The sequence below is a fragment of the Sinohyriopsis cumingii genome, chromosome 12 (assembly GCF_028554795.1).
Source record: "Sinohyriopsis cumingii isolate HCF-2022 chromosome 12, ASM2855479v2, whole genome shotgun sequence".
NCBI classification, from domain to species: domain Eukaryota; kingdom Metazoa; phylum Mollusca; class Bivalvia; order Unionida; family Unionidae; genus Sinohyriopsis; species Sinohyriopsis cumingii.
This window is the reverse complement of record NC_142972.1, coordinates 38,117,160-38,129,524: the sequence shown is the minus strand read 5'-3', so window position 1 is coordinate 38,129,524 and position 12,365 is coordinate 38,117,160. Positions and strand designations below refer to the sequence as shown.

Here is a 12,365-nt window from a genome sequence, read left to right as displayed (position 1 = left end):
AATTTAGGTAATTAATTTGTTCATTTGTTTGTCAAGAACAACTGGGAATTAATGGATTTTAAACAAATTTAATTTTGTGTACAGCTTTGTATTGATAAAACTTGAAAAGAGTTCAGTTTGCAGCCTTATTTGTCATGATTTACTTAAGCTCTGGCCCCTGATTAACTATCCTTCTAACTTTGTTTCTGCAGCTTAATATTACCGAGGATTCTTGGATTTTGTTCAAATTTTCATCTGCAATTCTAAATTGATTTGACCTTGGATTGCATTGATCTTCACTGCTTCACAGACTGCATTTTCAGGAGTTACAACTCCTGATTGTCACTCAACTTTGGTTTTCACAGCATAATTTTACCAAGGTTTGTTGAATTTCAGCCAAATTTGGCATGCAACTTTGAATCCTAATATCATTTCATTTTCCATTGTTTTGTGACATCATTTGCAGGAGTTATGCCCCCTGATGGACCATCCACCTGACTTAGTTTTCTGCACAATAAATTTACCGAGGATTGCTGGATTTTTACCAAATTTAGTGTGATTTTTTATGTTGAGAAGATTTTGCATGCATTGAATGTTCAGTGTTCCACATTATCATTTACAGGGATTATGCTCCCTGATTGCCTGACCCCCTGACTCAAGTTTCTACTGAAAACCTTTCCCAGAGATTCTCGGATTTCAGTCAAGTTTGGCATGTAGGTTTCTACTGAAGAGCCATTAAATGAGTTTGATTTCTAACATTCCATGACATAATTTGCAGAAGTTATGACTCCTGATTGAATAACTTTACCATGATTTGTTGATTTCAGTTAGATTTGGCCTGTGGCTTTCCATTAGTGAGGTCTTACATGAGTGATTTCCATCATTCACAGACATACTTTACAGAAGTTATACTCTGAGTTTGCCCAGTCTTTTGACTTTAGTTCTGCAAAATAAATTGAAAATTGTTATTTTATTTCAACCAAATTCAGCATATAGCTGTGTATTGATGAGACCTTAATGATTTCAATTTCCAGAACTCCACATCTTCATTTAGAGTAGTGGTGGATCCTAAATACATATTCACTTTTGAAACACAACCAAACTAGTGGACTGTTTCCTTTGCAATGCACTAATCACTAATATCTTTAGTTTAAGCATTCTACCTTAAACAGGGGGCCCCGAGTGGCCGAGTGGTCTAAAGCGCTCTCCGTTACGGATCACTGCCATCTCACCTCTGTCTGCGTAGGTTCGAGTCTTGGATTCGGCCAATGTGGGTATGTGAGAAAGCTTGCCAGTAGCTTCTCAAGGGTCGGTGGTTCTTTCTGGTGTTTTCCCGGGTTCTTCCTCCACCATTAATACTAGCCGCCATGTATAGCCTATCATGTGCTGAAAAATGGCGTTAAACCCTACAACAACAACAACTACCTTAAACAAGTCTATTTACAATTTTGCTTCATTTAGTTCATTAGTTAAGGATTTTACCTAATATGAAATGACAAACTATTTTCATGGCTGAGCAGTTTTATATTCAATCATGCCATAGAAGGAAGCTTTGGTAGCTCACTGGTTAGCATGTCAGACTTGCATTCCAAGGAATGTGTGTTAAATCCTATTCAGATCAGCCCATTCAGCTGCCATAGTGTGAGTCAAGGCAAGACACTTTACAGCCATAGTGTGTGTCAAGGCAAGACACTTTACAGCCATAGTGAGTCAAGGCAAGACACTTTACAGCCATAGTGTGTGTCAGGGCAAGACACTTTATAGCCATAGTGTGTGTCAAGGCAAGACACTTTACAGCCATAGTGTGTGTCAAGGCTAGACACTTTACTGCCATAGTGTGTGTCAGGGCTAGACACTTTACAGCCATAGTGTGCATCAAGGCAAGACACTTTGCTACCATAGTGTGTGTCAAGGCAAGACACTTTACTGCCATAGCATCAGCACTGTACAATCCTTCAAATGTTGATGTCCCATCAGAAACCAATTAACCAACCAAATAAACAGTAATCATAAGTGTGGTCATATTAGCCACGAGTTAGTGTTTGGAAAGACTTTAAGCCTGATCAGCTTTTAATCATTGGAATCATAAATCACTTTTTATTCAGTTTATTATTATAGATATTAGCTATTGCTTTGATTCAACGTAATTCCAAAAAGGTTGCTTTTGTGTTACAAGTCTTACAATTAGCATTTAACAGGATTTGCATAAATGTTTTTTAAAAGTTTAATGATTAAGCTACATCCATTAAGCAAATGTATTGAATAGGATTCACTTAATTTTTTTAAAAGATTGCAATTAAAATACATCATCTAGCAATGATTAAGCTAAAAGCTTTATTTTGTTGTATGGGACACATTGTATGATTGGGATATTTTAGACAGCAATGGATTATTGTCTTACCTTGCAAAGTGACAGCAGCATCGGCATTAAAGATTATTTACTTTGGTCTTGTGTTCAAGTTTTGCAAGTCAGATTCAGAGAAGGTGGAGGTGGTCACATCCCAACTCTTGGTTCCATGGGATGTTTATTTAGATTCATTATTTTTGTTTCTGTTTACTGAATTAATACAATGCACTCGGTTGGACATTGTGTTGCATGTCAGTGATAATGATGCTTTTTAATAAGACATATTAAGTTTAAACTAGGGTGGGATGGTATATGCTGTCAGTCTCCAAACAATCAAGCAGGTGCATCCTTTACGTTTGCTGAAAATATTCTTCACCAAATTCAAATTGATAACTACAAACCTTAACAACACAAAATTATGTTCAGTTGTTTAAAAGGACAGATTTTTCTTCAGGTCTAAGTAGTTTGACCGGTCAATGGCTGATCACCAGTCAGTGTTCACCAGTCATTGATCAAAGGAACCACATTGGTATTGTAACAGGATTAGGGTCAAGACCCCCCTCCCCATCTTGCCAGACTACTGGTAACCTGGTTGGAGATTAGTATTTCATTGTACAGATACACATTTGGGTAAGGGATCATATTGGCATCCCCCCTGCCCCCAATAAAACTCTCCAAATCCCTACAGGATATGTGGTCATTTCTTCAGGAAAATGACATATCCTTCTCTTTCATACCTCAATGAACTTCAGGGCTCTGACATCAAAGTAGGGTTGATGTTGCCAAAGCTTCAAATCACCCTGTTACATCATGGAGCTGAAGAAGAGGAGAGAGGCAGGCCCTCTTCCTCCAAGCACTCCAAGGAAGATGAGAGGCATCCTAGTCCTCTGATAGAGTATGCATCAGACAACAGTGCCATTGCCTCACAAGAGGATTCTCAGAACAAGGATTCCCTTACCTGGCAGAAGGTCTGTTCAGGAAAGACTAGGTAGTCATCAGTGTGGGCAATGCACCAATCTGTGGCAGACTCTCTGTTGAGACTGAAGGAGATGTGCGGTGGACATGTGTGCAATAAAACTGGATCAAATGCTCCCATTTTATGTCCTTTAGTTGCAGATCAGCGAGCATGAGTAATGAATGCCTTCAGCCAGCTGTGGGATTGCTTGTTTATTTATGCCTTCTCACACTTCTGGATGAATCCACAAGTGCTCCAAAAAGTCTTGATGTACACTGCTCAGCTCATCTAGACAGCCAGTTTGTGGCTTCATTGTCCATGGTTCAATGATCTTCTCTGCCTGCTGATAAACAGCCCATGATCATTTCATTAGAGGAGGGACTTTCTGTCTCAGCACAAGAGCTGTATCTTAAACAACAACCCACAGATTTTCCTCATTCACGCTTGGCTTACCTTAATCAATCCTTCCACAAAGACAAGTTTTCTGGCAAAGATGTCAAGTGCATCCTACAGGACAGGAGATGCTCCACATCCAAGGTATATGATGCCAAGTGGAAAATCAGTCCTTTGAGACTGATGCAGCAGGAGGCACATTCATCCAACCTGTCCCTCTCTGAATGTAATTGCTGATTTTCTTCTCTTCCCTTTTTGAAGAGCAACAATGCTCAATTTCTACTATCAAGGGCAATTGCACAGCCCTGTCTAACACAATAAAATTTTCTGATAGTCAGGTTATTTGTTTGGATGCTCACGTTGATTTCTTTTTAAGCATTTTTGAGCTGCCAAGACCAGAGTCTCACTCACTTAATGCCAAATGGAAACTCTTTTGGGTGAAGTTTCTTTGAGAATCTAACCCTCAACACCAATTTTTACTCTTACTTTTCTTAGCATCAGCAAGATGAAGGAGTCAGTTTCTTGCTGTATATGTCAAACAAGGTTGTCTATGTTTCACTGGCAATTACAAGTCAGTATCTCTCCTTTGCCAAACAGATTCTTAGCCAGAAAACAGCTAGTTTTGGAAGCACCAGTTCCTACTGAGTTTCCCAGTCTCAGTCTTATCTATGCTGAGGATGATCAACATGTTTCGGCATTAAGTTCCATTTTACCTCCTCTAAATTAAAAAAAAGTATAGGAAACTTGTTTTCTTCTCCTTACAGGGCTGTGTTGACTTTTTAGCATCCATTGTTTCTAGGTTGATTGTCAAAACCTTCAAGAGAGGATATAAGTCACTGACTGATAGGGAGCTTTCAGGATTAAAGCCTATAAGTCCTAACCTTTGCTACCTCATGGCCCTATTGTAGTCATCATTGCAGGATGTTATGAAATCCACATTCTGGCAATCACATGCAACCTGCAACTTCTACCTTCATTCCAGAGAAGAAGCATGTATTCTTTAGGACCCATAGTTGCAGCAAAAAAAGTAGTTAAAGTTACAAGATGCTAACGTACAGTTACTGTAGTGGAAATAACTACAGTACAGGTGAGTATTTCCTTGTTTATACTGTTTGTTGAGGCCATCATCATTTCACTGTACTGGCAAATTCAGCTATGCAGTGCTGACAGATAATTTATTACTGATCCTAAAATGTAGTGTGTGTGTGTGTGTCTGTGGGTAAACCTAAATTTAATGCTATAATACTTACTAAATGGCATTGCCAGATTCCCTCCTACCTCATTCAGACGTCCCATGAGTAGTCTGGTCCTGAGAATGATAAGGACTATGGCACATGTGCCTGGGACTTGGGCAGTAGACTGTGACTATGTTATGTTCAGAATTCTTTCCTGAACTCTCTGTGGAAGTTCTTCTGAGGGATGATGAATAGTTCATTTATGGACGAGGGTAATCCTGGAATAGCAAAGCTATGCAATACCAGTAGGAGAATATTGCATGATTTAAATTTGTTGTACCGTATTTACCGTATGTTTTCAGACTGCAACAAATAATTACTTTTTTTGTCGTCCAAATACATATCAGATTCTTTAATTAGGTGTCCGAAAACATACATTTGAAGATAGATTTATCCCCCCCCATGTCTGTAACGAAGTTACCGTTAGCTCACATGACGACATGCTGCCATGAAGTAAAACAAGTATATTGTCAAGCACCACGGAAAGGATAATGAATGAAAATCAGGCATTACTTGCCTATTTTGTCTATGTGATACATGTCCATCCACCAGAAAACACAGCCATACATGTATTAGAGGCACGATTGTGTGCGTATTTTCCAAAACAACCGCCATATTACTATATAATCTTGCAATCCACAGTTTAACCCTCTGCTAATCGGTGATCATTAAAAACTACATTACCAACACACGCAAGCTTAATTTCTGTGTAATTAATATATTAATGCAAACTAAATAAAAAGATTTTGGAATTATAATTTTTAAGATATTTATGACAGAAACATTAGTATCGAGAGTAGAAATACCAGTACATGTATGACGGCTAATCTTAGAGCACCAAAGGCGAGACTCTCCATATGGGGTGAGTGTTGTATGCATGCATAGGAAGGGTAAAAATAACAAGCAAGTTGCAATATACGAGTCGGTGTGTTTAATATGTTGGTATTTTTTAAAAAAAATAAAGGTGGTCAAGTTGTTGTGGTTCTCTCTTTTTTTTTCTCCCCACCTAGCCGAGGGTAGCTTCAAAATGAGTAGAGCTTGCTGACTCGAAACAATTGACTGCTCAAAGATTGTTTTGATGTACCGGTATGTTGGAGATTTCAAGGTGTCTGGGTGATAATTGTTAATAATAAAACTTGTGGGATTTCTTTGATGTGTGTTTGGAAATAAAATGCAGCCATCTGGATTTCATTGAAAGAGCACACGATGTACCGAACATTTAGCACCCACAATCAATATTTATCGTCTACAAAGAGGTTTACTACCAATAGAACAATAACTATGTTTAAACCTTGGTATATAATGCCTCAGGGATAAGGGGTTTGTTTTGTTGTACCATGCCAATGAATTTTACTAATCCATACCGACTCTCCGATGTATTGTTTAATGATATAAAGCAGGGGTCATGGTTTCTAATCAAAGCCATAACTGTCACACCTGTTTGATGTGGTTTCATGTGTAACAATGTCTACACCACAACCAATTATATTCTTTTAGCCGAATCAAGCTATTAAAATATAAAGTATAAATAAAATACCCACCACTATCAAAAGTTTATATACTGGATAGCTGTCATTGTGAAACATAATATTGTTAGTACTGTAATAATTTTGATGGATAAGTTTATCATACATTATGCAACAAGCGAGGAGGCACTGCCTAGTTCGTGGAGGGACTCTCCCTTGCCGAAATCGTCTCCAAAGAGGCCAGTAGGCCGTCCACAGAAGCGACTTCAAATTAATGATTCTGAGGATGCATCACAAAAAGAACTGCCTACGAAGAAAGCTGCTCTAGATGACAAGTCTGATTATCTTGAACCCGAGAGTGCTCCACCCGGTTCTGTACATGGTCACTATAAACATTATACATTAAAGCAAAAGCAGGATATCGTTAACAATGCAAAATGTCTGGGAATTAGACCTACAGCAGACAAATTCAAGATTCCGAAATCCACGGTGAGTACCTGGATGAAAATTGACTATTCTGCCGATCTGAACTTGAATGGACATTTGCCTAAGTGTGGACGACCCATTTCATATGGACAAGCTATGGATGATAAGATAGCTCAATGGGTGCTCACTCAACATGACTTGCAAATTCCAGTCAGTGTTGAGGAAATATGTATATATGCCAAGGAGCTTGTCTCAACAGAATTTCCAGAGAGCAAATTCCATGCCAGTCGTTCATGGGGAGAGAGTTTCATGAAAAGACATGACTTTGTGCTCAGAAGCAGGACCTCTCTTGCCCAATGTTTGCCAAAGGATTTGGAAGAAAAGATTGCTTCATTCCACAAGTTTTGATGGAGAGACGTGAGGAGGACGAGTTTGACAATAAGTTTATTATTAACATGGATGAGACACCGATGTACTTTGATCTTGTGCCAGGGAAAACGGTGGACAAAGAAGGAACGAAAAGCATTCTGATTCGTACAACTGGCACAAAGAAGAGACACATTACTGTCATTCTAGCTGTTGCAGGTTCTGGCGACGTATTACCTCCAATGATTATTTTCAAGGAAAAGAGACAGCTAGATCTGAAGGCTCCAAAAGGGTGGATTATCACAGGTCAAGAGAAAGCATGGATGGACGAAACGCTAATGCTGCGATGGATTGAAGAAATTTATTTGCCATTCACCAGAAGAGAGCGATCACTATTAGTTATGGACTCATTCCGTGCTCACATCACTGATGACGTGAAGAAACAGTTGCGGCGTGGAAACGTTGTGCCAGCAATAATACCTGGAGGCTGCACATCCAAATTGCAACCTCTTGATGTGAGCATCAATAAACCTGTTAAGAGCTACCTCCACCGCAGCTGGATGGAATACATCAGGGATGCTACGAATGCATTAATATCATCTAATGAAAGCAGCAACGGATGGATCAAGACAGCCAGCAAACAGACTGTATTGGACTGAGTTGTAAATGCCATGGACACATTGAAGGAAAAGCGCACAATGATAATTAAATCTTTCAAGGTGTGCGGCATCAGTGTCAATCTGAGCGGAAGTGAAAACACGCTGATCAGAAATGACAAACAATTAAACAATATGGATGATGATAGTGATACAGAATTTGAGGGCTTTTCGCCCGAGGACCTACAAAAGGCTATGGACAAGCTACTTGATACTGAATAATATATTTAAATATATTACAGCATGAAATCATATTTCTTTTCATTCTTTGAAATTGCTACTTATTGTGAATGGCTTACATACATACATAAATATATACATACGATTAAAAATTTTTAAATTATATTAGTTCATGGAAGTTCATGATCACAATAAAAAATTATCTACCAAATGAAGCAAATTTTGTATCAGTTCAATTAATGGTAAACACGCTGTGAATTTTACAGCAAAACGAGGCAGCAGATCTTCCTAGATTGTGTCCGAAAACATAAATTGTAGAAAAAATTATAGCAGAGCAATGTCCGAAAACTTACAAGGCATTTAAATATTATATTTTCAACAAAAAAACAGTGTCCGAATACAAACGGTGTCCGAAAACATACGGTAAATACGGTATGTTACATTATCATTACTATTAAAGGAAAATTATGGTGGAAAATAAAAGATATATCGTAAAATAATTATTAACTTCAGAATTTGGTTGCCAGATGGATTTATCAAACCCAGAAACAAAAATATTCAGGGATTTATCAATCACAGACAAAATGATATTGACTTTCGGCATGTGGCTACAGTGAATATTGTTTTTCATGGGTTGAGAAATCCTTGTAGCAACCAAAATGAAATGTCAGTAATTGTATAATAAAGCAGATTGCTTCAATGTGATAGCCTGTATTTTTCATGAGGATACTCAGACAAGCAGCCAAAGATATCTGTCCCAAGACAACAGTAGCAAGGACCACAATTTGTGAGATTCATCTGTCACATGGGTGAAATACAAATTTTGCATGTTGTGTGGAAGTGACAGTGTCATAAATGTATGAGACAATATTTTGTACACATTTTGTATAAAAGTCTCTAAAAGTAAGTTGAGTATCTTTAAATTCTATAATAGCACAGTTAATAAAACATTTGTGATGATTGTTATCTTTCTGTTGCAGAGTGTTTTGTGGTACCTGGAATGTGAATGGCCAGTCCCCACCCCTAGCTGTGGAGTCTCTGAGGAAATGGCTTGCTGTCGATAAAGATCCACCAGATATATATGCTATAGGGTGGGTATATTGTAAAATCTGTAAATTGGTTAAAAAAATGTAAACATATACCACAAATAGGTGGAAATGGACCTTCAGGTGTTTTGATTGCAAAAATAAATGTCAATTTATAGGGTTAAACGTTTGCATTTCATAGTTTGACTTGACATGTTTGTGTCAAAGAATAAACAATGTCAAATGTAAAATGCATTCTTCTGATGATATTGTGTTCGCTATGAAGGAATCAATATTACTAATTATCTTTAAAAAGTACCTTTTCTTGTTATGGCCTTGTCTTCTTTGCAATCTTTATTTTCATTGATCAGTCAATCACCTCTGTAGAATTTGCAGTGTAGTCTGGCTGATGGGGGTAAATATTGGAGGCTTATAAATGGTTCTGTTATGATTTACTTCACTGTTAATAAGTGCGTGTAAAAAATAAGGACATCCAGCCTATCACAAATTTAAAATATAAGCTAGTTTGCTTATATCACGATATTACAATATTTTGTGTCATTGAATCATGGGAGTTTAAGTTGGTCGTTTCAAGCATACATGACTAATTATTTGCTAGTTGATTTGTAGGGTTAAAAAGTTTGCATTTTTTAATGTTGGTTGTGGTGTATTATGCAGAATTAAAATTTGTGATTCTTTCAAAAATCCGAGAAATGTGCTAAAATTTAACTGCACAAAAAATTATTGTTGTGGCAGTTTTTAGGATTTACCAATTATTACAGAATTTAGAAGACTTATTATTGTTTATCTTTTATATTAGGACCATGTTTTCAGATAAAGATCTATATTTTAGATTGGTGTCTTGTATTATCCAACTTTGCTTTAAAGTTTGTCCATGTTAAGGTAGACTGTAGTAAATTAGATTTTGTTGTTGATGTTGATCTGTTAACATATCATTAGATTTTGATAACATCATGGGCTGAGGTTTTTAAAAACTTTAAGTCCTTGAAGTAATATTAACACCATTCTCAATAGGAAAACATCTTTTAGGTCATAAGAGCTGTTCCAGTAAAACGTATACCCCCCTCTCCCCCGAATGGCACTTCAAAAAAACTTCTGCAGGAGGTTGTGTTTCAAACTATTTTGATTTTGACAGTGGAAGGTTGGTTAGGAAAATCACTTCTGTTGTGGGTTATGTTACCTAAATGAGAAATCACTGGTGAGTTTGTCAGAAAAAAAATGAATATATATTTAAAATCACATCTAACCCCCTTCTAGTGGTCTAACGTGAATAAAACATTGGGTCAGAAAATGATGCCAGTACACGTGAGTGCATGTAATTTGTACGAATTCGCGTACTTTTAAAGCAGTGATATGCATTCTGCAAATGACATCAACATTGCGGTATAAAACCTGTGCTTTGCGCAGCATGCGATTTTTATTAAACTTTTAACTTTAAAAGTGCATTTCACAACGTAATTCACGCTGCCAGTAGTGGTCTTGCAGCGCTTGATGCGACATCCAGATAGCTGGATACTTCGGTTTGACATGAATGGCTGTTAAACTAAATTTGATTGGTTCATTGGGCCCTGGAATAAGCATTTTATGGTAGTTTTAAACTTATTTTCATTATGGAAGTTTTACAAATGTGTGTTTCGAATAAGGGCCACAGGAAACCAAAATGGCTGAATCACAACAGGGTTTGTCTTCAGATGACATTTTCAGTCAGCAAATACTGGCTGGTGATAGCTATGATGACAATGAATTTCATGTATATCAGTCTGTTGGACATATTGAAAATGTCACTGGAAATACCAGTGTGTGATTTTGAGCCCTAAATTGATGTTGAGTGCGAGTTGGATGGACAATATGCCGGGTATATTTATTCAAGATACCCATGTCTGAACAAGCAGACTATGGGAATGTTGGACTTAAAACCCTAATACAGCATTATGGAAGAGAAAAAAATCTGGCATAAGAGGCAGCAAAGCACTCATTCAAGGAAGTGAATCTTTGGCAGAGTTCATGTTAGTGAAAACTCAGAGGTCTCGGAAATGCTTAATCACTATATCACGCGTATTTGGATGCCAATTTTTTATTGGGGATGCAGAAAATCACTTAGGCGAGAGTCCTCCATACACATGTAATAGGTGGGTGGCAAAATTCAAAGACGTGCCAGTCCTGCTTCAGCCACCTACTTAGTGGGAAAATGTGTTGATCAATTAGCTGTGCTGATATTTACAATGACAGAATTTAGTGGCTGAAAGCCCCCCCATGTACATGTCACCAGTATAAGAGTACATCAAAGGAACATGCTGCAATAGATGGGTGGCAAGATCAAAGGCTTTGCTGGCAGCTGGGTGGGAAAATCTACTGATATTTACAGTGCTTGAATTCAGAGGCAGAAAGACCTAGAGATGTACATGTGGTTATTTATAACAGTACATCAAATAAACAACTTTAGCTTAAATTATTGTGTTCATTTCCGAATGTAGCGGAATAAGCAGCGCATGTGACCTTGGAATCATGACATGTTGAGACTTAGACTTGAATGAGTATTTTGGGGTTCAATGGTAAACTGACAAAGATTGTAACAAGATTCAGGAGAGTGCTAAATGTTGTTGTTGTTGTAAGGTTTAATGCCATTTTTCAGCACAAGATAGGCTATACACGGTGGCCAGTATAATTGGTGGAGGAAGAACCCTGGAAAACCCCGGGAAGAACCACCGACCCATGAGAAGCTACTGGCAGGAGAGTTGCTAGAACTGATAGTTTGGATGAGACAGTAGCCAAGTGTAAGAGAGTGTGTGATGCCTAGCTTAGTGCTTTGAATAAGACCTTCCTTGGATTGACAAAATTCAGACTCACTCTGATGGACAAACAAGGGCTATGTCAGTGTTATAAAGAATGTAGAAATTAAACTCAATGGCAACCAATAGTTCTTATAATTTGCATAGTTTTCTGGGTGGGGACTGCAACTTTTGCTAGTGGGACTTCTATTTTTACCAAAATGGGAGTCCTGGACTCCTAGTTTTAAAATCCTTGCGAGACCTCTGGAAAACTTTTCGTTTTGGAACAGAGATATCCAAGAGAGAATACCCATGGGGCCATACCTGTGAGATGTTCAAAATTGCACAACCATGAGAACAGTAACTTGTTCAAGCTAGTTATGCATATGTGTTTCAGACTGCAGGCAATAAAAGGAGTTCTCAGCACAGAATAATATTCATACACAGAGGAGGAGGATCATATTAAATTCAGAAACAGTTAGCAGATTAATGCTCATAGGGAACATCAGAGAATCCCCATAGATCATAATTACATGTGTGTAGATCTC

At 37.8% G+C, this 12,365-nt stretch overlaps 1 protein-coding gene across 1 annotated transcript in view; it reads left to right on the top strand.

The window, feature by feature from the left end:
- Positions 1 to 12,365, top strand: part of LOC149786276 (inositol polyphosphate 5-phosphatase OCRL-like) — a 254,292-nt gene that overhangs the window by 49,806 nt on the left and 192,121 nt on the right. Inside the window, exon 10 of the mRNA XM_089976660.1 lies at positions 8,984 to 9,094. Within this exon, the coding sequence (XP_089832786.1) occupies positions 8,984 to 9,094 (111 nt within the window). The remainder of the gene's footprint in view (positions 1 to 8,983; positions 9,095 to 12,365) is intronic.